The 23,943-nt window shown below is 44.4% G+C and overlaps 3 protein-coding genes across 8 annotated transcripts in view; 1 reads left to right on the top strand and 2 right to left on the bottom strand.

The window, feature by feature from the left end:
- The window catches only part of ADAP2 (ArfGAP with dual PH domains 2), a 28,879-nt gene extending 27,405 nt beyond the window's left edge, over positions 1-1,474 (bottom strand). For 3 of the 4 annotated variants that reach the window (XM_032845327.1, XM_032845328.1, XM_032845325.1), the window contains exons 1-2: positions 1,272-1,474; positions 274-404 (exon numbers count right to left, since the gene is read on the bottom strand). In XM_032845327.1, the coding sequence (XP_032701218.1) occupies positions 274-404; positions 1,272-1,365 (225 nt within the window). In that variant the 5' untranslated portion in view covers positions 1,366-1,474. The remainder of the gene's footprint in view (positions 1-273; positions 405-1,271) is intronic. The other variant, XM_032845326.1, reaches the window with a different exon arrangement.
- An 11,487-nt stretch (positions 1,475-12,961) lies between these two features.
- Positions 12,962-20,382, top strand: TEFM (transcription elongation factor, mitochondrial). Its single transcript, XM_032845412.1, has 4 exons — positions 12,962-13,028; positions 14,030-14,493; positions 17,453-17,602; positions 19,392-20,382. The coding sequence occupies exons 1-4, from the start codon at positions 12,962-12,964 to the stop codon at positions 19,827-19,829; spliced, it is 1,119 nt and encodes a 372-aa protein (XP_032701303.1). The 3' UTR covers positions 19,830-20,382.
- A 2,254-nt stretch (positions 20,383-22,636) lies between these two features.
- The window catches only part of ATAD5 (ATPase family AAA domain containing 5), a 44,846-nt gene continuing 43,539 nt past the window's right edge, over positions 22,637-23,943 (bottom strand). For all 3 annotated transcript variants that reach the window (XM_032845410.1, XM_032845409.1, XM_032845408.1), the window contains exon 23: positions 22,637-23,857. In XM_032845410.1, the coding sequence (XP_032701301.1) occupies positions 23,779-23,857 (79 nt within the window). In that variant the 3' untranslated portion in view covers positions 22,637-23,778. The remainder of the gene's footprint in view (positions 23,858-23,943) is intronic.

The following is a 23,943-nucleotide window of genomic DNA, read 5'->3' as shown; positions in this document are numbered from 1 at the left end:
ATGAGCCTACATTTAATCCTTACATGAGCTGATTGAAAGAATAGTTGGATCCTTAAAATACAGAAGTGGAAACTGAGGGAAATAAAAAGCTCAGGGCCTTGCACTCAGGGTCTCTAAGCCAGGACTCTAACAGGCTTTGCTTTCTCTTGCTAGTTACTGCTTCTCTCTGGAACTCAGTTTCCTCCCCTGCAGAGGAATGGGGCTATCCACCCTCCACCTCCACCCCTGCTCTGCTGTTTCAAGGCTCTTCAGTGCCCACCCCCCCCTCACTACCTCCACAGTACTGTCATCCCAGAAGTCAAGTCTCACGGATTTAATTTTGCTGATGTCTGGGAAGTTGCGGTGGACACCAGAGCAGTTCAGGCAGATGAAAATGCCCAGCTTGTAGGAGGCCCAGTCGGGATCTAGGGGCAAGAGGGTGGAAGGCGAGTTGGATGGAGAGTTATGCACAGAAACCACGGCTGGGCTGGGGGTGCTGGAGAGGCAGGAATCCATCAGGATTCCTGGGGCCCTGCCCAGCACTGCCCATATTAGGACGTCCTTTTCTCTCGGTCCCCCCACCTTGGGTGAGCTAAGATACCAACATTCAACCTTCTGGTCAGCCCACCGGCCAAAGCACGGAGGCTACCAGGATGATCTTGGAAGGAGTCTAGGGATGGGGTGAGGGCTGAGACGAGCGCAAAGTGGAAGTGACAAGACTCCGGGGAACCGAGAGGAGAGTGCAGAGGAAGGGGCCGGCACTGGGGCGCCCGGCTGGTGAGGTGCAGGTGGGGAAGTCGGCACGCTGCGGAGCAGGAACTTGGGAGGATCCCAGGGGCTTCCGGCAGTTGATAAGGGAGCACTAGACCTTCGGGGGTCTGGGACCCCTAGGTTTGGGAGATGTTTGGGTCCGTGGGCGTGGGAGGTGGCTGGGTCCTAAGTGACTATGTCAGGGACCGAGGTCCGGGTGGGTGGGGTGTCTGGTGGGGCAGGCGAACCAGATGGTCAAGGCATCCGGGTCCCGGGTCTAGTGACTGGGTCCAAGGATATGGAAGGGTCGGTGTCCGGGTCCACAGTGGGGAGGTCAGCCGGCCTGGGTTCGGATGGGCTCGGCAACCGCTGTGGAGAGCGCGGCTGAGGGCGCCAGACAGACATTCGCGGTCTGGGTGGGCGGGGGCCTGGGTCCGAGGGTGTCAGAAGAGCCCCCGCACGGGCCCGGGACAGGACCTGGTCTGGAAGGAGGAGAGGAGGTCTGCGGGCAGGGGTCGCGCTCCCCGCCGCCGCACCCTTACCCGCCGCCCCGCAGTCGGCGCAGTGCGCGTTGCCGGTGCCCGCCGCCTGCAGCAGCTCCAGCAGCCGCTTCTTGTTGCGCTCGCGGTCGCCCATGGCTGGCCCGGCGGGCTCAGCGGGGCTCAGCCCTGCAGCCCCCTAGCCCGCCTACCGCCCAGGGCGCTGAGCTCGCGCCGGCAGGTGAAGAGTGACGCCGCTCCACCGCCTCCCGCGCGCCGGCGCCGCCTCCCGCGCGCCCGCCCCGCCCCTCGAGCCTTCCGCCCCGCCCCCGGCGCGTGCCGGCCACCCCCGCCCCCTGCTCGCCCCGCCCTCCTGCCGCGGCTGAGGCCCGCCCCGCGGGGAGCCACCCGAGCGCTGGCCGGAGAGCAAAGCCTGGCCTGCCGCTTGCTAGTTGCGGGACTGTGGACAACCCAGTCAGCTTCTCTGGCCTCAGTTTCCACGTCTGCTAAAGGCGAATGAGGGCAGGTCTGAGTCTCTGGGCTTCTTGGAAAATTAGACAGGATCTAACCTCCGGGAAAGCGGTCCATGGATGGAGCGCTGACCTCTACTTAGACATTCCAAAGCTACCTCCCCAGGAAACAAACCCTCCTTAATTACCCGGCTTTGAGCAATCTCTCCAGCTTCTGGTCCTTCTGGAACCCTGTTATAGGATCTGTCCCTCCGTGTGGCCCTGAGCACTTTCTATCTACGTCGCGTTACAGTTATTGATATATTTATGTGAATCCTTCTTCCACCTCCGACACACACACACGCCACTCTAGATAGTTTGATGTCAGTAGCTTTATTTCCGTATCCCACGTAACTCCTGGAAACAGCACCTGAACATTTTTAGAAGCCCATTGAATTGTTGCATGACTGTGTTCACGAGGAAAGTGTGGTTTCACCAACATGGACTCCACTAGGTGTTTTTATCTGTTAAGTTCCATCACTGTCAGGTATTGGCAGGGCTTAGGTGGTCTTGAACCTGGGCTCTCCCTCCACCATTCCTGTCCCTCCTTGACCCTTTTCTCTGTGGTCCGGGGGCACACACTGCAAACACTGGCCTTCCCCTCTGCAAGTAAACACCCATATGTCATATGCATATAGCTTTATGCACAAGGATGTTAGATTTCCATCCTGATAACTGCAGCTGACGGTCTAGCTGACCTGCCTATATCCCCAATTCCACATACATGCGTGCATATGTGTGAATCCATAGGGCAGCATGGTATAATAGAATGAATCCAAGAATACAGGCGTTGAATCTTGGCTCCACCACTTCCTAGCTATATGGCCTTGGACAAGTTCCTTCACTTCTCAGAGCCTTGTGGTCCTCACGGATAAAAGGAGGATCTGGGAAGATCCACTGATCTTCACTGAGATGCGCCAGTACATGTGTGGCACACGAAATTCACAGAATACGGGGTGCCTGGGTGGCTCAGTCAGTTAAGCGTCTGCCTTTGGCTCAGGTCATGATCTCAAGGTCCTGGGGTGGAGTCAGGCATCTGGCTCCCTGCTTAGTGGGGAGCTTGCTTCTGCCTCTCCCCTCTGTTCATGCTCTCCTGTTCTCTCTCTGTCAAATAAGTTAAAACATTTTTTTTTTTTTTAATCCTCAGAACACGGTGGCTCCTTTGCTTTCCCTGCTCCTCTGGTCAGCTCGTGGGACCATCCTGTGGAATGCTGTGTATCATTTCCCATCTTCCACAGCAGGGAGGAGGTCAAGACTCTGGGCCTGGGAGGAGGGGGACATTACCAAAAATAACCATCCAGGAGAGTCTCCACTGAGGGGGCTGAAATCTAGCCCAGAGGCAGCTCCAGAGGAACCAGAGAGGGCCCAGAGAGGGTCAGAGGGCATGGGGCTGTTGACCAAACAGGCTGAAAGATGATTCATTTCCTCTGCTTTAGATGAGAAAAAAAAGACAGAAATAAATCTCCCAGGAGACACATGGGAAAAGCAAAATGGGGGAAGTAGGGAGGCAAAGAAGGGACAGGGCAAGGACGTCATTTCTCTGCTGTGCCCCTGCCAGGGCAAGACCCTCAGCCTTCCTGGTTCATACACCTTTGTCCCGCTCTCCTCTGGCACGACGGAGGTGCACAAAAGCCAACCCAGAAAAATGTATCTCCTTCATGGTGAGGAAATCAGAGGTTGAGAGATTGCTTTAGTTTGGCCTCTTCCTGCCCTTATTTCTGGAAGTTTCCATTTATAGAATTCCAAGTCTTAAAGTGGAATTTCAGGCATTCTCAGAGACTAAATGAATACATAAATATTTAAGAAATAAAAGGCACAATTGTATTTTGTTTGTAATGGGTTTCTTTCTCTGGGGCAGGTGAGGGTGATAATGCTGATTAACAGTTATTGACTGTTTCACACAGAGTTTCACACCATTTGATCACATTTGAGGTCCCCGACTGTCCTCTGAGGGCGGTATGCTATCCTCAGAGGAGTGAAGTTATCCAAGGTCAAAGAGCCAAATGGGTGGAACAGGGGTCTAAACCTAGGTCTTTTGGTGTCCACCAGCCCCAGGACACCAAATCCCGCAGGACAAGCCTGCCCTCCCGTTTGTCCTCCCATTCCTAGATTTTTTTTCCCCTTACTTCTTAAAAACTGTGGTAAAAGCTCTATAACACACAATTGCCCTTTTAACCATTTTTTAAAATTTATTTATTCATTTGAGAGAGAGAGAGAGAGAGAGAGCACAATCACGGGGAGAGGGAGAAGCAGACTGCCTACTGAGCAGGGAGGCCAACCCGGGGCTCTACCCCAGGGCCTAGAGATCACGATCCTGGCTGAGGGCGGGCATCCAAACATCTGAGCTGCCCAGGCATTCTGCTTTGAACCATTTTTAAGTGTACAATTCAGTGGCATTGATTACATTCACGATGTCGTGCGACCATCACCACTGTCTGTTTTTATAATTTTTTCATCACCACAAACAGAAACTCAACAGCCCAGTCATGGGTATTGGACACGATCAGCGTTCCGCTCAGGTCTGTGTTCAGGAACCAGAAGCTACTCCTAAGGGAAGAAGAGCACTGGGCCAAAGACTGTAGTGACTGGGATCAGGGGACAAGCTATGAGGGGCAGGGAGGGCTGAGGCAGCCTCCTTCATGGGTTCAGTCTGTACAGCAGCCGCAGGGGTGAGGGAGCAGTTCAGGGCCTGGGACAGAGTATCCTCGTAAATAAAGCTCCCAGGGTTCCTCAGAGCACAAACATCCAGCCCTGCTCTCAGGGTCACTGTCTGCTGAGCTGAGCCCAGCCGCCACAGGGCTGGAAGAAAGCTTTCAACCACATTCCCAGCCCTGGACTTGGCTCAAGATCCCTGGGGAATAGATCACAACCCCTTTGGAAATTTAAATAATTATGTTTATTAGATTATTTTTAACTACAATTACAGGAAATTTGGAAGATACAATAAAGAAGGAAGAAAACAGCACCCACGAGTATAACCATCACTGATTCAGGGATTGCTGTATGTCAGCCATTATTCCACTTAATCTGAAATAGAACCCTGAAGCATAAACTATTTTATGCCCATTTTATAGATGAGACAACTGAGGGCCCCAGCGAGAGTTTTAGTACATTTGTCCCAAGTTACACAACTGAGATGATGCATCCTGGATGATACGTAGTCTGGAGCTGGGATTTGAACCCAGGTCTGCGTGGCCCCCTTTCATCAATATAGTAGGTTGATAGCATGAAGTTGACCTACAAAAATAGTAATGTCATGCAGTTCAACCTAGTATTATTCTTTTAATAGTCCTACCACCAGTTTTTAAAAAAATATTTATTTATTTTTGAGAGCGAGCTCATGTGCAAGTAAGAGGAGGGGCAGAGGGAGAAAGAGAGAGAAAGAATCCTCACGCAGACTCCCCTCCCCCATGAGTGCAAAGCTTGATACAGTGCTTGATCCCAGAACACTGAGATCATGACCTGAGCCGAAATCAATAGTCAGCTGCTTAACCCACTGAGTCACCCAGGTGCCCCTCTACCAACAGTCTTTCTTAACTTTTTCCTAAATTTTCTTCTGGCCACTTATACATATATATTTTTATATCATCAGAATCATATTTTTTCATACAATTTTATGTCCTTTTTTTTTTAAACTTTCTTTACATAATGTTTCCTATCATATTGTTATGGGGCTTCATGATACCATTTTAATAGCTATCTAATAGTCCATGAGAGATGTATATTTCCTTGCTGTTGGACATAGATTGTGCCTGCTTTTTTGTTGTTATACATAATGCTGTAATAAGTATCTTTGTGCCCAAAGCCTTTTCCTGTCTTTAATGCTAGTGTTTTCAAGCACCTGAATCTCCTGTAACTGCTCACTGGTTTCCCGGGGTCCCTTACTCACCTAAGCTTCAAGGTCATGTCTGTTGTATCATCTGTGTATCCCAGCACCTGCCAGCGGTGTAGCAGGGATTCAAAAAATATTTGCAAGTTAAAGAAATGACTATGGGTAAAAAAAATAATAAACAACAAAGCAGAGAGGACTTGGGATCACGAAAGTGTTTCCCTTTGGAATGGAAGTAAGAGGCAGGCGTGTGCAACAGCAGAAAATCAAGCAGCCAGGCAAAAGAATCTGATCGAGCTGACATATTTCTTTGTATATTCACTATTAACTTGTCTTTGATAGGAAGCAGCTAAGAGCCCAGAGGGACTCCTCACTGCAGGACTACCAAAGCGTTTGCTCCTTTCACTCATTATATATTTATGGGGCATACACTATGTGCCAGACACCGTTATGGGTACTGGAGATACAGAGCTATAAACAAAGCAAAGGGTCCTGCCTTTATGCAGCTTACCTTCAAGTGGGAAAGACAGATATACCCATATACAATATGGCACCAGAGTAAAAAATGCTGTAAAGGAACACAGTAAGGGGATAGAGAAGGTTAGAAGATGCTATTTTAAAGAGAGGTCAAGGAGACCCTTTCTGAGGAGGTGACATTGAAGCAAAGATCTGAAGGAAGGGGTTGAGCCAATGAGGCACCTATCTGGGGGGGGGGTGGTCCTAGGAAAAGAGGCCAGCAAGTGCAAAGGCCCTGAGGTGGTAACATGCTTGGGGAGTGCTTTGTCCACATCCTTTGAGCACAGAGGGGTCCAACTCCATGCTGTTGTGCCTCGCTCAAGCTGCTTCCTCTGCTGGGGTGCTGGGTGGCTCAGTTGGTTAAGCGGCTGCCTTTGGCTCAGGTCGTGATCCTGGAGTCTCAGGATGGAGTCGTGTATAGGGCTCCCTGTTCAGCGGGGAGTTTATTTCTCCCTCTGACCCTCTCCCCGCTCATTCTCTCTCTCTCTCTCTCTCTCTCTCATAAATAAATAAAATCTTTTACAAAATAAATAAAAATTAAAAAATTAAAAGCTCCTTCCTCTACTACCGCAGCCCCCTTCTCCTCTACCCCACCCTCCTGCCCAGCCTCCACTGTTCTAGCAAACTCCTGCCTCTATGTCCAAATTCAAATCTTACTTCTTACAGTTTGTCCTATCTCCTTCACCTATTTTCTCACAATGTTCATATTTCTGCTGCAATAATCATCACATTGTCCTATGATTTTTAAAAATTTATTTTGTCCCAGTTAACAGCGATCTTGTTAAAAGCAGATTGTCCCATTTGTCTTTATATTCTTGGTGACTAGCAAGTGCCAAACCCAAAAAATGTTGGTAGATCTATTTATGTGAAACGTCCAGGACAAGCAAACCCAAAGAGACAGGAAACAGATTCCTGGTTGCCAACGTTGGGAGCTGGCTTGGAGGGTGGGGGCGTGGAGCATGGGTAGGGGGTGGGGTACAGAGAATGACTGCTGAATGGGTACAAGTTTTCCTTTTAGGGTGTTGGAAATGTTCTAGAACTATTTAGTGGGGATGGTTGCACAACACTGTGAATGTACTAAATACCACTGAATCATACACTTCAAAATGGTTAAAATGGGGCTCCTGGGTGGCTCAGCCAGTTAAGCATCTGACTCTTAGGTCTTGATCACAGGGGAATAAAATGGCTAAAATGGTGATTATTTTGTTGTGTGAATTTTGCCACATGCCCCCCCCCCCCCCCCAATGTTGGCTGAATTGGGGGGGAAAGAAAGCCCCATTATTACAGGCAATCGGGCATTGTGGGGTTTGCATTCTGAACAAAATATAAGGAGTTGAAACATCCAGTTGTGAATTCTGAAGAGCCAGAAAAATAAGTCCAGAACTAACACATCGTAACTAGGTGGTTACATTTTATAACATTACCTGGAGCACTGAGTGAGAAGTTAGTCACAGAGGTTTACTTGCAACTACAATTTAAGGGGTTAGGGTGACATCTGTTGGAAATGTGGTTTGAATGTTGGCGTGCTAATCCTGTTGAACTAGAGTTTTTAAAAATTAGGCTTGAAAAGCTAAAACTTCAATTTCCTTTAGCTATACCTAAATTAATCACATAGAGGAGTATTTCATTTTTTTAAAGTTTATTTGTTTATTTATTTATCTAAAGAAATCTCTATACCACAAGTGGGGTTTGAACTTATGACTTGGAGATCAAGACTCAGGTGCCCCAAGGATTATTTTGGAAAGCATCTAAGTCTTTTCCTCTTGAGGTGGTTTCTTAAACAATCACACCTCTCATCTCAATCCATATAATCAATAATCCAATTAATAATATCCTCCATTATGAAAAAAAAAAAGCTTCCATTGTATAACATCTTCTATTTTCCCAGTGATTTCCATAATCTCATTTTCACAACAACCTTATAAGAGTGGTACTTTGAACTTTAGTTTACAAAAGAGAAAACTGTTCTTACAAAAGTAAACTGAGGGTCTCCTGGGGGGCTCAGTCGGTTAAGTGTCTGCCTTAGGCTCAGGTCATGATCCCAGGATCCTGGGATCGAGTCTTGCATTGGGCTCCCTGTTCAGTGGGGAACCTGCTTCTCCCTCTGCCAGCTGCTCCCCCTGCTGGTGCTCTCCCCTCTCTCTCTGACAAATAAATACATAAAATCTTAAAAAAGAAAAAAGATGTAAACTGAGATTCGCATATATTATATGAGGCAGTATTGGGGCACAAGCCCACGTATTCTGTTCTGGATTTCAAATTGCGAATGCTGCTTTCTGTTTTAATCATTCGCCTTATCGTTTTAATTGTGTGTAATACTTTTTAAAAAGACAATAGGACAGTGTAACATAAAAGCAGAAAAGAAATTCAAAACTTTGGCCAGAGTAAGATTAGGAAGACCAATTATCTTTCCTCTATAAAATATCACTAGGGGAAGGGGAGCAAGGAGATATGATGTGTGCACCTTGCCCAGAATGATCTATCCAAGAATCAACAGCCTTTTTGTAGGAATCCTGGCTATGTTTGAGGAGGTGAAGGACTTTGAAGAAAAATAAAGAAGATAATATCACTAAATAAACACTTAAACCTTATACAATGTATATCTAATTCAAATGACTTGGAGAATTACAATTCTTTTAAAGATTTTATTTATTTATTTGAGAGAGAGAGAGAGAACAGTGAGGGGGTGGGACAAAGGGAGAGGGAGAAGCGGGCTCCCTGTATGAAGTACTAATTTTTTTTTTTTTTTACGTTTTTTTCCAAAAAAAAAAAACCATATTTACCAGGAAATTATCAGCTTCAAGGAACGGAATACTGATCTACAAGTGGCTGAAACCGTTAGGTCAGTTTTTCTCTTACTGAACCAAAAGTCCACAGATGAGTGCTTTTAGGGATGGCCCAGCAGCTGAAGAATGTCATAAAGGCCTAGGAACGCCCCATCTTTCTGTTCTTCATGCTCCTGTCAGCATGGCCTGTCCCGCAGCGGGAGGTAGCTCCTCTCAGCTCCTCATCCCACCCTCAGGGCCTCAGGAAGAAAGGGGAGGTGGCTGCTTCTCCTCCCACTCTTTATGATGATATAAAATCTTTCCCTGATATGCCCCAAACCGAATCATACCCGTTCATTTATTTATTTATTTATTTGATAGAGAGAGAGACACACAGCAAGAGAGGGAACACAAGCAGGGAAAGTGGCAAGCTGAGGGAGAAGCAGGCTTCCCTGCTGAGGAGGGAGCCTGATGCGGGGCCTGATCCCAAGACCCTGAGATCACGACTCGAGCCAAAGGCAGACGCCCAACCAACTGAGCCACCCAGGCACCCCTGAATCACACCCATTCTTAATCTTCATCCTTAGCAAAGGGAAATGGGATTACCATAACCGGTTTGCCTTCCCTGAAGAAATGGCTCCCCACCTTCAATTAGGGATTATCAGGAGAGCGCTGTGGGTGTGGGGTGCCACAGCGGGTGGTGAGCAGAGAAAGAGCTAGAAGATGGAAGTGAGGCCCCACCTCACCGCAGGAACTGGGAGATTTGGTCAACCAAATCTGTTGGCCAGGACAGGTAGGGTGTGTATGAAGGACAGGGAAGGGGTTAGGTTGATTAGGCAGCTGGAAAATTGAAGGGGAGGAGGATTTTGTAAGAGCCCAGGTGAGAGACAGTGAGACCCTCACTAGGGTAACCATAGCAAGAGAGAGTTTAAAAAGGTCATTTTAGGGGCATTTGGGTGGCTCAGTTAAGTGTCTGAGTTTGGCTCAGGTCATGATCCCGGGTCCCGGGACTGAACCCTGCATCAGGCTCCCTGTTAGCAGGAAGGCGGCTATGCTCACCACTATACAACCAACACCCGCTTCCCTGCTTAGCAGGAAGCCTGCTTCTCCCTCTCCTACTCCCCCTGCTTGTGTTCACTCTCTCTCGTTGTGTCTCTATCAAATAAATAAATAAAAACTTAAAAAAAAAAGAACATTTTTTACTCCTGAAACAAACAACATGTTATATGTTAATTAACTGAATTTAAATTACAAAATATTTAAAAATTAAAAAGGACATTTTGCAGTTAAGGTTGATAGAACTTCTTGTGTTTTTAAGCATTTACCCAATACCATGTAGTAGTGAGTCATGAAATTAATATTGACTTAGTGCTTCCAACTAACCCAGCTTTCAAAAAAACTCCTCAAAATCCTTTATGTCTTTTGTCTCTTTCACTTGACTTTGTCCTGTTTCCTTTTAAATCTTTCTAAACAGGGGTGCCTGGGTGGCTCAGTGGGTTAAAGTCTCTGCCTTCGGCTCAGGTCATGATCCCAGGGTCCTGGGATCCTGTGTCATGGCCAAAAAAGTTTAAAAACTAGAAAACAGGGGCTCCCAGGTCGCTCAGTTGGTCAAGCATCTGCCTTTGGCTAAGGGCATGATCCCAGGGTCCTGGGACAGAACCCCATTTTGGGCTCCCTCCTCAGTGGGGAGTCTGCTTCTCCCTCTGCCCCTCCCCCTGCTTGTTCTTTCTCTTTCTAGAATAGATAAAATCTTAAAAAAAAAAAAAACACGCAGAAACCAGATAACAGGCTAGACAGTGATGAAAGGAGTGGGAGGAGCCATGGATTTCTGCGATACAGACAGGGAAGCGAGAAGGACCTGGTTTCTGGGGAAAGTTACAACTTTCATTTTGAACACAGAGTCTGGTTTACAGTAAATCATGCACCTACAGTAGTCGCCCCTTTCCTTCCCACTTCCAGCTTCAGGTCAAAGGATATTGAATGAATGAATGCGGGAGTTTCCCCTGAAGGTCATTAGTAATTAGCTGCCAGGAAGAGGTAATGCTTTTAAGGGGGAACTAATATTTACTGAACCGTTAGTATGTGCCAGGCTCTCTGCATTGTTTTTAATGAGAAATCCTCTTAGCCGCTGTGTAAGGCAAGTATCATTATCTCCATTTCACAAATGAGGAAGCTGAGGTTCAGAGAGGATGAGACACTGTCTAAGGTTGTGCAGTTAGCGAGTGATTTGTTACATCTTGCCAGTGAACATTGTCATCTCTGAAAGCCTCAATCACCAGTGCTCTTTAGGGCTCCAAGTGTTATTTTCCTAGGGCTCCTGTAACAAACTACTCGGAACAGGGAGGCTTAAAACAACAGAAATTTATTCTTTCACAGTTTTGGAGGCTGGAAGCATGAAATCACAATATAAGCAGGGCTGGTTCCTTCTAAAGGTGAATCTGTTCCATGCATCCCTCCTAGTTTGTGACGACCCCCTGGTGATCCATGCCTTCCTTGGCTCATGGATTCATCACTCCCAGCTCTGCTTCCATTCTCATATGGCATTCGTATGGTCCTCTTCTTCTTCTTCTTCTTCTTTTTTTTTTTAAAATATTTTATTTATTTATTTGACACAGAGAGAGATCACAAGTAGGCAGAGAGGCAGGCAAAGAGAGAGAGAGGAGGAAGCAGCCTCCCCGCTAAGCAGGGAGCCCGATGCGGGGCTCGATTCCAGGATCCTGGGACCATGACCTGAGTCGAAGGCAGAGGCTTTAACCCACTGAGCCACCCAGGCACTCCTGGTCCTCTTCTTTTAAGGGCACCAGTCATATTGAATTAGTCACCTGCTCCCACTCTAGGATGACATCATTTTATCTAAGTACATCTGCAATAACCCTATATCTGAATAAGATCACATTCTGGGGACCTGAGGGCTAGGACTTCAACATACTTTTTTTTTTTTTTTAAGATTTTATTTGTTTATTTATTTATTTTAGAGAGAGCAGGGGAGGAGCAGAGGGAGAGAATCTCAAGCAGACTCCCCACCGAATGCAGAGTCCAACATGGGTCTCATTCTCACCACCCTGAGATCATAACCTGAGCAGGAATCAAGATCTGAGCCAGTCAGGCACCCCTCAACATACTTTTACTGAAGGATGTAATTCAACCTGTAACACCTCATTAAGCAGAATAAGCCAGGAGAAAAGGAAATTATTTGATTTGGAGGATTTTGCACAAAAAGTTGAGTTTATTTCTTCTTACAGTTCTAAGTTCTCCAAGAATTAATAAGATTCTTAGATCCTTTTTTTTTTTTTTTTTAAGACTTTAGTTATTTGATAGAGAGCACAAGAAGGGGGAGAGGAACAAGCAGACTCCCTGCTGAGCAGGGAGCCCTATGTGGGGCTGGATCCCAGGATCTGGGATCATGACCTGAGCTGCTTAACTGACTGAGCCACCCAGGAGTCCCTAGCCTCGCACTTTTATATATGGCAAATTTTCTAGAAACATACCTCTGGTATGACCCTATTCAACTACCCCTTTTTGCATTCAAGGCCCAACCAAATTTTGTACCTGCCTCATCTCCCTCCCCTTCGCCCCATCCCTTCCAAATGGAATGAGGCTGTGGCTTTCAAGTCTCAGTGGCAAAGCCACCTCCTCTTACCGCTCGCCCTTCCCTGAACCCTTACCTCTCCCGATTCTGCCTAGTGATACGGTTATTTATTTGTGTACCCGTCTATGCTCCCCACCAAACTCCGCTCCTTGCGCACCAGGCAGGGCCACAACAAGACCTTATCAGTCCATGTGCCTGGAAAAAACCCAGGGAGGCTCCCTGAAGGAGGAGCTGGCCAACCACGGACAAAAACCCGCCCAAGCGTTTTCTTCCTAGAGATTCCGCTCAGTGGCTGTCACGGACCGGCCTTGGGCAGAACGTCTCCAGGACGCGGTGGAATGAATGTGCAGACCACCCGGGGGCTCGGGATCGGAGGACACCGCCTTGGCGGGAGGCCGCCACGAGGCCCGCAGCGGAGGAGTGGCTCCCTCGCAGCTCAGCCGGACCCATCCCCCGCCGGAACACCGCTGCCGCCGGAACCTTTCCGCCGCCAGGCCGGGCCCTAAGAGGCGAAGCACCGCCGGGCCGGAAGTCGGTGGAGGAAGATGGGACTGCGGGAACACCGTCCTTTACCTGGAAGGATGAGCGTCGGTAGTCTCCTCGTGGCGGGAGGTAGGGTACCTGGAATGCAGGTTAATTTCCCGCCTGTCTTTAGCCTCTGGTCCTGGAGTACCCTTTTCCACAAGTCGCCCGTCCAGCCCTCCCTCTTGGAGTCTTGGCTGAGCTGACGGGGCGCCTCGATGCGACTGCGCTTCCCGGAGGAGGGGTCCGCGGGCGGGCCTTTCCCCGACTGTGTGGCGGGCGGAGGGTTGAGATGCCAACCGCCGTCTGCTCACCTCAGGCTGTGGTATTTTCCTGTGGCCGCGGTGTCTGAGTGACTTCCCATTGGTTTTGCAGAATTCTTTCTTTTTAAAAAAGATTTTATTTATTTACTCCACACAGAGAGAGATCACAAGTAGGCAGAGAGGCAGGCAGAGTGGGAAGGTGGGGGGGGGGAAGCAGGCTCCCCGCTGAGCAGAGAGTCCGATGCGGGGCTTGATCCCAGGAGCCTGAGACCATGACCTGAGCGGAAGGCAGAGGCTTAACCCACTGAGCCACCCCGGCGCCCCCAGAATTACTTCTCAATGTGGTGTTTTGTTTTTCTGCTTGCGGAAACAGTCGTAGTAGAAATCTGGAAAAGTGTACCGGTGAGAATAAAAACCGCCCGTGACATCCACCACTCAGCTAAAACACGTCTTATAAACGTATACAATCTAATTTTATTTGGTTGCACCGCATAAGAAACTAGCGAAAATGGTTGTGAAAATATTCCTAACGAGAGATATGAATTACACAAAGATTCCTCTAAAGTTAAAAATGTCAAAAACGTTCAGCGGTGGAAATCATTGTCTTAAATACATGCTTTTTTTTAATAGGCATTAAGTAAGATTTCTTGGTAGTAAAACTTAGGACTTATCCACAAAAATCAGAAGACTTCTCTTGCGAGTATGGTATACTACTTCTAAGATTATGGGAATGTCTCTGTCCCTTTGCGAAGGCTCTAGTCAAGCCACAACTAATACTAAAAAGAAGTAGGACATTCCAGCTTACATTTTGCTGAATTTTCCTTTTAGGAAGGGGGCGATGTTTTCCAGTTCCATTAAGGTCATCCTTATTCCAGGCGCTACATAGTTCCTGCTGTTGGAAAAAATCCACTGCACCTAAGAAGATTACTCCCAATGCTGCTTTTTACGATGAAAATACAAAGGAACCTGGAAATGCACTTGACAAGCTCTTCTCTTCAGAACAGCAGGCTTCCATCTTGCATGTGTTGAATACGGCATCTAATAAAGAACTTGAAGCTTTCAGGTTGCTTCGTGGAAGAAAATCTGTCAATATTATAGAGCACAGAGAGAAGTTTGGGCCATTTCAGAATTTGGAGAGTTTAATGAATGTGCCCTTGTTCCAGTATAAAACTACCATTCAAGTTTGTAACTCCATTCTTTGTCCAGAGACTGGAGGGAAAAAAAGAAAGTTCCAGGACAACCGGCTCTTGAGAAAGCTCATCAAACCAGAAATAGAGAGAGAGAGACTTAAGGTATACCGTTTTTCTTTTCTTTTAATTATTATTTTTTTTAAAGATTTTGTTTATTTATTTGATGGAGAGAGATCACAAGTAGGCAGAGCAGCAGGCACAGAGAGAGCAGGGAGCAGGCTGCCTGCTGAGCTGAGAGCCCGATGTGGGGCTCGATCCCAGGACCCTGAGATCGTGACCTGAGCCAGAGGCTTAGCCCACTGAGAGACCCAGGTACCCTGGTATACTGTTTTTTCTTAATGTCCGTTATACTGCTCCCTACATATTGAGAATCTACTTTGCAAAGTACTATTCTGGGTAGCAGGACAGCTTATAGTTTAGTTGGAATGTGATCAGTACAGAAGAATGAGATGAGGAGAGAGTGAATGGGCAGTCGAAAGGACAGAGAACCATGGGCTGTGCCTATTGGGGAAAGTTGACCAAAACCTAGATCTCAGAGAAGGAGAATGAGGCTCATTGGAGGAGGCAGGCATTCTAGGAAGAAAGAACAATTGTAGAGAAACAGGTCTGTGCAAGATTTATTGAAGAGGAATTGAGGAACTACCTGTGTCTATCAAGAGGGTTATATTGAGATTAAGATAGAAAGAGGGTTATGACCAAGGAGTGACTTCAGAACATTATACTGGTCTTTCCAGCAGGATTTAAAGTTATTTTCTGTTCCCCCTTTCAAAAGGCATTCTACAAGCAAATCCTTTTCAGTGTTGTCTTAAAAAACAAATATTAGAATTACTTGGCACATCAAACATTAAACCTTGGAGGAGGAGGTTAGGTCCTGTGTAGCAGTACGTGATAAAATATTCTCTCATTGTGTACCAATAGTAAGCACATTTTTTCTCTGGACCAGTGGTTCTCAGTTTTGGGAAGATTATGGACACTTTCTGAAAACCTGATGAAAGCTAATGACCCTCTTTTCAGAAAAACAACCCAAAAAAGCACATTTACATAGAATATTGTATACACTTTCAGAGGACATATAGGTTACATGAAATCCATTCATGGACTACAGATAGAACAACTTCTGCAGTTGATCTGGAACATATTTGAACCAAAATTTTCAGGGTTTGGATTTCTGTTCCGATTTGGCTACAAGTACTATTTATAGTCATTATAGTGGAGTTGCAGTGTTTTTACAGGGATGGGTTCTAAAGTCATTTTGTATATGATGAGAACAATTATACTGACTTCCAAATAAAGTATGTTCTTTTCCTCAAATCTCTTGCCCATGAAGTACCATGTGTAACCTGGTTTAGTAATTCTTACGTACACTAAAGCTTGAGAATCACTGAACTCAGAAATCAAAAGAAGGCCTGTATTTTGTAGATGTTTGGGCATCCAAACTAGTCTGCGTTTTATGGATATTTTATCCATTCCCTAGCAGTGAAAGAGAGATGGGTATAGAATTATAAAATGTTCCTGCTTGTGTGCCTTTGTATCTACAGAGCACACTAATTTATTTATCCGTACAACTAAATGAACTGTGTGAGGGTACAGAGATGCTATTGTACTCTTACCTCCAGCCTCGGCAGAGTTAAATCCACATATCCAACTATCTATTACACATTTCCCCTTAGAAGCCCTATAGGCAACCTGAATACAGTACGTTAAAAAACTCCTCTTCCCCTACCTTCCCAAGTTCATCTGCTTCCTATCATCATCTTGATTAATGTCTTAATATTAATACTGCAATAAAAGTGGGCTTATCCTAAGCTCTCCCATCCCCGCATATCAGTTCTACTGGCATTATATCCGACCTGTTTCTTGTCCTCATCATCACTGTCTTTGATTCTTAATGCTTTGTCACATAACAGGCACCTAATAGATCCCTTCCTCTCGTCTAGCCTTCTATGGTCCATCTTCCACACAGCGGTCAGTGATGGTTCTGAACTGTAAATCTCGTTTTGTGTCTGAATGTTAGTTATATGCTTTGATGGCTTCCTGCAGCTCTCAGGATAAAGTAAGGTACTTTTGCAAATACCTATTTACCCCTCCACATCTTTCCCACTTGCACACTTTATTCCAGGGCCTGCGTGTGTGAAGTGTAATACCGCCTATCTGGGTGGACACTCGGGGAAATCACTTCCCACTTACACTTACTCATTCTCCTAGTCCTTTAGGAAATCGTCCCAGACCATGTCTTCTCCTGATGGTGTGACTGTTGTGTGGTGGCATTTCTTACAATGTATGGCCATGTTCCTTGTTCCAGCAACACTGGAATATTTGAATGCCTGCTTTGGGCTAGGTAAAGGTTCTTTGTCTTTAAACTGACTGCTACTGGTAATCTTTTAGTAATAATTATTCCTGGGGGTTCCTGGATGGCACAGTCATGATTCCAGGGTCCTGGGATCGGGGCCCAGTTTGGGCTCCTTGTTCGGCAGGGAGCCTGCTTCTCCCTCTCTCTCTGCCCCCCACTCATGCTATTTCAAATAAATAAATAGTCTTTAAAAAAATTATTATTCCTGCATTTCCTTAACAATTCTCAGTTCATAAAGTAGAAGTATACTTCTTTGTTTTAAAGATTTATGTATTTATTTTAGAGTGCAACCTCAGGGTAGGGGCAGAGGGAGAAAAGGTCTTTTTTTTTTTTTTTTTAATTTATTTATTTGACAGAGATCACGAGAGAGAGAGAGAGAGACAGAGGAGGAAGCAGGCTCCTTGCTGAGCAGAGGGCTCAATGTAGGGCAGAGGCTTAACCCACTGAGCCACCCAGGCGCCCCCAGGAGAGAAGGTCTTAAGCAGACTCCACACTGAGCTCCACATGGAGCCTGGCATGGGGCTTGATTTCATGACCCCGAGATCACGACATGAACTGAAACCAGGAATCAGATGCTCAACCAACTGAGCCACTCTGGCTCCCCGGTATAATTCTATCGCGTAAACTGATTTGGCATTCTGAGTTTATAGCTTAAATTTTGCATATGTTAAAATGTTTATACTTGTAATTAAACCAGTCTTTTTGTTGTAGGCAGTTAATAGTATCGTATCCATCGTTTTTGGAACTCGAAGAGTTGCCTGGGCTCACGTGGATCGTAAACTGGCAGTGCTGGACTGGCAGCAGGATGAGTGCCGCCAGCTGATGAAAGGAACGTACATATCATCTGTCTATTTACAAGAGGTAAAGCGACTGCACCTCCAAATTCCTCCCTGCTGGAACTCCTCATGTAGTTTAATCTTCTAGTTCTAAAGGGAATGGAATACACTACTGCAGATGGATTTCCCTTGGCTGCTTATTACTCCCCCATTCCTTTTTTTTTTTTTTAAGATTTTATTTATTTGTTTGACAGAGAAAGGAGGAGAGAACACGAGAGATGGCACAAGCAGAGGCACTGGCAGAGGGAGAGGGAAAAGCAGACCTCCTGCTGAGCAGGGACCCTGATATGGGGCTTAATCCCAGGACCCTGGGATCAAACTGAGTCCAAGGGAGACACTTAGCCGACTGAGCCACCCAGGCGCCCCTACTCACCCATTCCTATCATGTTTTTCATCACCTATGATTTTTAAAAATTGAATCTTCATTTAGTTCATGAAATACCTTAATGTATCAAAGGCAGATACTGAGAAAACTGATGGTAAAATACATTAATGTTATAGAACTTCAGCACTATATTTACAAAGCTTATTTTTAATTCTTTAAGAAAAGATTTTATTTATTTATTCATTTGAGAGAGAGAGAGAGAGAGCACAAACAGTGGGGAGAGGCAGAGGGAGAGAGAGACCGATGCAGGGCTTAGACCCAGGACCCCGGGATCAAGACCTGAGCCAAAGGCAGATGCTTAACTGTCTGAGCTACCCAAGCACCCCTTTTTTATTGGTTTTAGTGAAGGGAGCATAAAGGGAGAGGGAGAGAATCCTCAGGCAGATTCCCTGCTGAGCATGGAGCCCGACATGGGGCTTGATTCCAGGACCCTGAGATGCTGACCTGAGCTGAAATCAAGAGTCAGACACTTAACGGACTGAGCCACCCAGGTGCCCTTAAGCTTATTTTTCAAAATCCTTCACTAATTGTCTCATTTGAGTCTTCAGAACCTTGTGAGATGGGTAACAATTACCATCCTGATTACACATATGAAAACTGGTATAATCAATCAAGCATCTGACAGGATTAGTCAGTTAGTCAGTTGCAGATAATGGATTGTGGGCTAGGCCTTCATTTTTTTTTTTTCTTAAGTAGGCTCTGCATCCATTGTGGAGCCCAGCATAGGGCTTGAACTCAAAACTCTGAGGTCAAGACCTGAGCTGAGATTGAGTTGGACACTCAACCGACTGAGCTACTCAGGCACCCCTGATCGTAGGCTAGGTATTCTAACCCTATGCTCTACCCTAGACATTTTCAAAAGGTTACTAAATGTTTTAAGTTGTCTGATCTTAATATAGATTTAGAAATTATGAAGCCCATTTTCAAGATGAAGAAACTAGTACTTGGGAGGACTGAATGATCTGCCTTAGCTCAGCTTATTCCTGATAGAACCAGGGCAGAACTTGACTCCTGACTCTCCATAAAATGATGATTTTTCAGTTACTTCAAAACGGTCAGTAGTAGGGGCACCTGGGTGGCTCAGTCGGTTAAGTATCCTGCAGCTCTCAGGATAAAGTAAGGTACTTTTGCAAATACCTGTTTCCCCCTCCTGGGATCAAGTCCTGCATCGGGCTCCCTGCTCAGCAGAGAGCCTGCTTCTTCTTCTCCCTCTGCCTGCTGCTCTGCCTGCTTGTGATCTCTGTCTGTCAAATAAATAAATAAAATCTTTAAAAAACAAAAACAAAACAAAAAAAACCCCAAAAAACTGTCAGTAGCAGTATAAAGTAAGTTACATATTTTTAAAAAGAAATGGGAGAGGGGACTGAAACAACAAAACTTAATGAATTATTTCTGTTCACTTATTTTGTTTTGTTTTGTTTTTTTAAAGATTTCTTCAGTCATTTCAAAGATGCCTAAAGCTGACTTCTATGTTCTGGAAAAAATCGGGTTTTCAGTTCAGAACTCATCTCGGTTTCCTGTAGTGTTACATTTTCATATCATGGAAGCCATGCTGTATGCCTTATTAAACAAAACCTTTGCCCAGGACGGCCAGCATCAGGTGCTGAGCATGAATCGAAATGGAGTGGGGAAGCACTTTGAACTGATGATTGGGGACACACGGACTAGTGGAAAAGAGCTCGTGAAGCAGTTCCTCTCAGAGTCTGTTCTGAAGGAGCAGCCTCGGGTAGTCTTCCCCCCTGAGAAGATTGTCCTCTACAGACAGATGTTTTCATCTACCGAACAGCACAGAGCAGAAGAGTTGTATGACTCATTACTGCAAGCTGTTGCCTTCTATGAATTAGCAGTTTTTGACACTGAACCTTAAAATGCTGAGGTTAAATAAAGAGCTCTAAGGTTATATTAATTTATATTTATTAGCCCGAAAGCTGTACAGCCAACTGTTTTTAACATCCATGTTTATGGAGAAGAAAATGTTTGTATTTAAAGTCAGACTTTCAACTGTTGAATTGTTCAAACAGTAATAAGCTAAATCAATAAATATTTTAGGAGATTCTGTGCCTTTTGGGTATAAGGGTTAAATAGTAAGATGCCCCCTAAACAGCCGAAGCAAGAACGAAGTTATCTTGCCTGAAAAGCAGATTCCATCCCATACCAATGATCTGCATCATTCTATTGTTAATAGAGAGTAATGATTTTTTGGGGTGGTGCTCATTATGGGAATAACACTAAATATAATCAAGAACACAACTTAAGAAGTCATCTTCTTAATTCTGTAAATAGCATGTGGTTTGATGTATTGCTTCCAAAAGGTGATTTTCATCAATTCAGTTTTATCAGCCCAGAACAAAGAAGGTTTGTCTAATACCTTCTTTTTTTCCCCCACTTTGAAATATTTTACTTGGACAGAACATCTTTTTTTTTTTTTTAAGACTTTGCTCATTTACTCGACAGAGCAGAGAGAGATCACGAATAGGCGGAGAGGCAGAGAGAGAGGGGGAAACAGGCTCCCTGCTGAGCAGAGAGCCCAATGTGGGGCTCGCCCAAGACAGAGGCTTAACCCACTGAGCTACCCAGGCGCCCCTGGACAGACCATCTTTTAAAAAAAGATTTGAGAGAGAGAGAATGAGTATGTGGGGGCAGGGGTACAGAGGGAGAGGGAAGAGAGAATCCCAAGCAGACTTCATGCAGAGCTCCGAGCCTGATGCTGTGCTCCACCCCAAGATGCTGAGATCACGACCTGAGCTGAAACCAAGAATCAGGTGCTTAACCGACTGCACCACCCAGGTACGCCTAGATAGACCAACTTTTGAGAAAAGTAGCACGTAATTTTTTCACATCTCACATTTTCAAGTATTACATTTGCCTCAGTTTAGGCCCTCATTATATCTTAGCAGTCCTGAACCCAAGTGTATGATGTCAAAGCATTACGTCCTTCCTTTAATCTACAGAGTGAAATATGCTTGTTAGAAAAACTTTAGAATAATCCAGTATGTGAAATAAGGGGGGGTAGGAGGTTGGGTGAGCCTGGTGGTGGGTATTAAGGAGGATACATATTGCATGGAGCACTGGGAGTGGTGCATAAACAATGAATCTTGGAACACTGAAAATTAAAAAAAAAAGTGAAATAAGTAGAAGTCCTTTCTTCCAGCACTTCCCATCTCCCTAGGGATGCAGCCTAGACTTATTGCCATTCACTTGGAAATCTCTACATTTACATACATGATTGTACACAAACATCTCCACCTTGGATATGTTGTAGGTATCTCAAACTATCTATCTCAAATAATCCTCTTTCCTTCAAATTGCCTCCTTTGCCATTGTTCTATAATTTGATAAACAGCTTCACCAACCATCCAGTGGTTCATGCCAGATATGTGGCATTCTACCTCCCACATATTTCTGGAAATAGCTTTAAGTGAAAATGTGTTAATTGTAGACATTTATAGGATAAGTACTGAAAAAGCCATCAGAATTTGCTTACTTTATCTTAAAAGTGAATCTAAATCTTACAGGATTTTGTCACCTTTAAGAATTCATAATTTTCGGGGGCTGCCTGGGTGGCTCAGTGGGTTAAGCCTCTGCCTTCAGCTCGGGTCATGATCTCAGGGTCCTGGGATCAAGTCCCACATTGGGCTCTCTGCTAGGCAGGGAGCCTGCTTCCTCCTCTCTCTCTCTCTCTCCCTCTCTCCCTCCCTCTTGTGATCTCTCTCTGTCAAATAAATAAAATCTTAAAAAAAAAAAAAAGAATTCATAATTTTCGGGGCATCAGGGTGGCACAGTTTGTTAAGCATCTGACTTGGTTTTAGCTCATGATCTTGTGATCTCAGGGTCGTGAGACTGAGCCCCACTTTGGGCTCTGAGCTTAGGGTGGAGTCTGCTTGAGATTCTTTCTCCCTCTCCCTACCCCTCCCGCTTGCATGTTCTCTTTCTCTCTCAAATAAAACTTTGGGGCACCTGGGTGGCTCAGTTGGTTAAACATCTGCCTTCGGCTCAGGTCATGATCCTGGGATTGAGCCCCAGGTCTCCCTCTCCTGATGCCCCTGCTCATGTTCTCTTTCTCTGTCAAATAAATTAGGAAAAAAAAAAAAATTCCCCCCCAAATGATGCTAAACCTACAAGAAAAAAAAATTTTTTTAAGATTTTATTTATTTATTTAACAGACAGGTCACAAGTAGGCAGGCAGGCAGAGAGAGAGAGAGAGAGAGAGAGAGGAGAAAGCAGGCTCCCTGCTGAGCAGAGAGCCCGATGCAGGGCTCGATCCCAGGACCCTGGGACCACGACCTGAGCTGAAGGTAGACGCTTTAATCTACTGAGCCACCCAGGCGCCCCACCTACAAGAAAATCTCAAATGTGTCCCTATTAGGGAAGAAAATATCCCCATTGTTCTTGATTTTTGATCTTCTTAAAATTCCAAAGTTAGTTTATTTTACTCTATTACCAGAATTTTCGATAAGACCAAATTAACAGGTAAGTGCTCTGCAAATAGTGAATGCTAGTATGCAATAGAAGAAAATCCATATACTTAAAAGAAAAAAACACCCACAGAACTTCAGATCTATTCTTTTGTACAAGGACAAAACCTGTAAGATACAGCCTATATCCAAACCTATAAAATATCCATATTTACCCAGATAACTACATCTGGACCACCTATTTAAACATTGCATTAAGTCTTTTAGATTTTACCTTTAATTACATCAATATACTATCAACAAAAAGGTAGACTGAACAAGTAAGAGGTAAAAACATATCTTCATACACATTTGTAAACAGATACACATTAATATTTTCCATCTGTACAAAATTAGGATCCTTACCTTTGAGATAAATATGTAACTCACCAGATAAAGTAACTGAATTCAAGGCTAATACATATATAAACACTTGAAATAGGAAACTATTTTCAGATATACCTGATTATATGATTGCAAAAATGATTTTAAGTGAAATGTGGGATTTTAAAATCTTGTAATTAAAAAATACATGATTTCTCCAAAAAACAACCTTAAGTGGAAAGGACTATGATGTAGAAAGTCCATCGAAGAATCCTCCTTTCTTACAATTTTACTGAATAGCAGTTTGTCCAAAATAGATATATTAACATCATTAATATCTTTATGAAATAAAACATCACTGATATAAAAATATAAGAAAAATGTACAAGGCAAATGATGTGAGTTGGCAAAATATACAAAATATCACATATGTATGGTTGCTAAAAAATCTATGAAAATGACAATTCATAATCTTGTTTTCACTTTGTAAACATTCAATGATTCAATGGCAAAATACACTGGAGGAATACACTAAAAATAAATTTATCTAGAAGATGGTACTTTTTGAAAAATGAAGCATAATTTCTTACCTAGGAAGTTTTTACATAATTTTGTACTGTACGAACTTGATTACCACCTGGATGATTCATACATACAACTTGGCAGAGTACTGATGGGTGGGTAGGAGGAAGGTGGATTAAAGGTAACGGGAAAGGGAAAAATTATGGGTTAATTTAATAATGAAACATGTTCAGAAATATAGTGAATTCTACCTTCTAGAAACAACTCACTCACATGCAAAATACAACAAAGCTAACTCAAATAATACAAAAAATTTCAGAAAAAAAAACACCACAATCATAAATACAATTTGTAACTCAAATTTTTTCATTTTAAATATTTGAACACTAATAAAAAAATATACAAACAGTCCGTTTTAAATGTACATTAAGAGAAAGAAATTCTTCCATGAAAATCAATATAAAATGTATCTTGAGGAACATAATAATCTGTACAAGGCATTATTAATACGGAATATTAAGGGAAGCCAGCTGCCAAAGTGTTCACAGTCTCTTTCGGAATGTTAAGATGAATACCTTCAAGATAGTGTAGGAACCTGTCAAAATTACAAGGAGAAATTCAAATTTAACCATCAGATGAGAATATTTATTAATCTTGAAATAGCTGTCTACAGTGTTATTT

This window comes from Lontra canadensis, unplaced genomic scaffold (assembly GCF_010015895.1).
Source record: "Lontra canadensis isolate GAN:19392208 unplaced genomic scaffold, GSC_riverotter_1.0 scaffold163, whole genome shotgun sequence".
Classification (NCBI taxonomy): domain Eukaryota; kingdom Metazoa; phylum Chordata; class Mammalia; order Carnivora; family Mustelidae; genus Lontra; species Lontra canadensis.
Note: the sequence above shows the minus strand (reverse complement) of the source record. Positions and strands in the feature narration are given on the sequence as shown.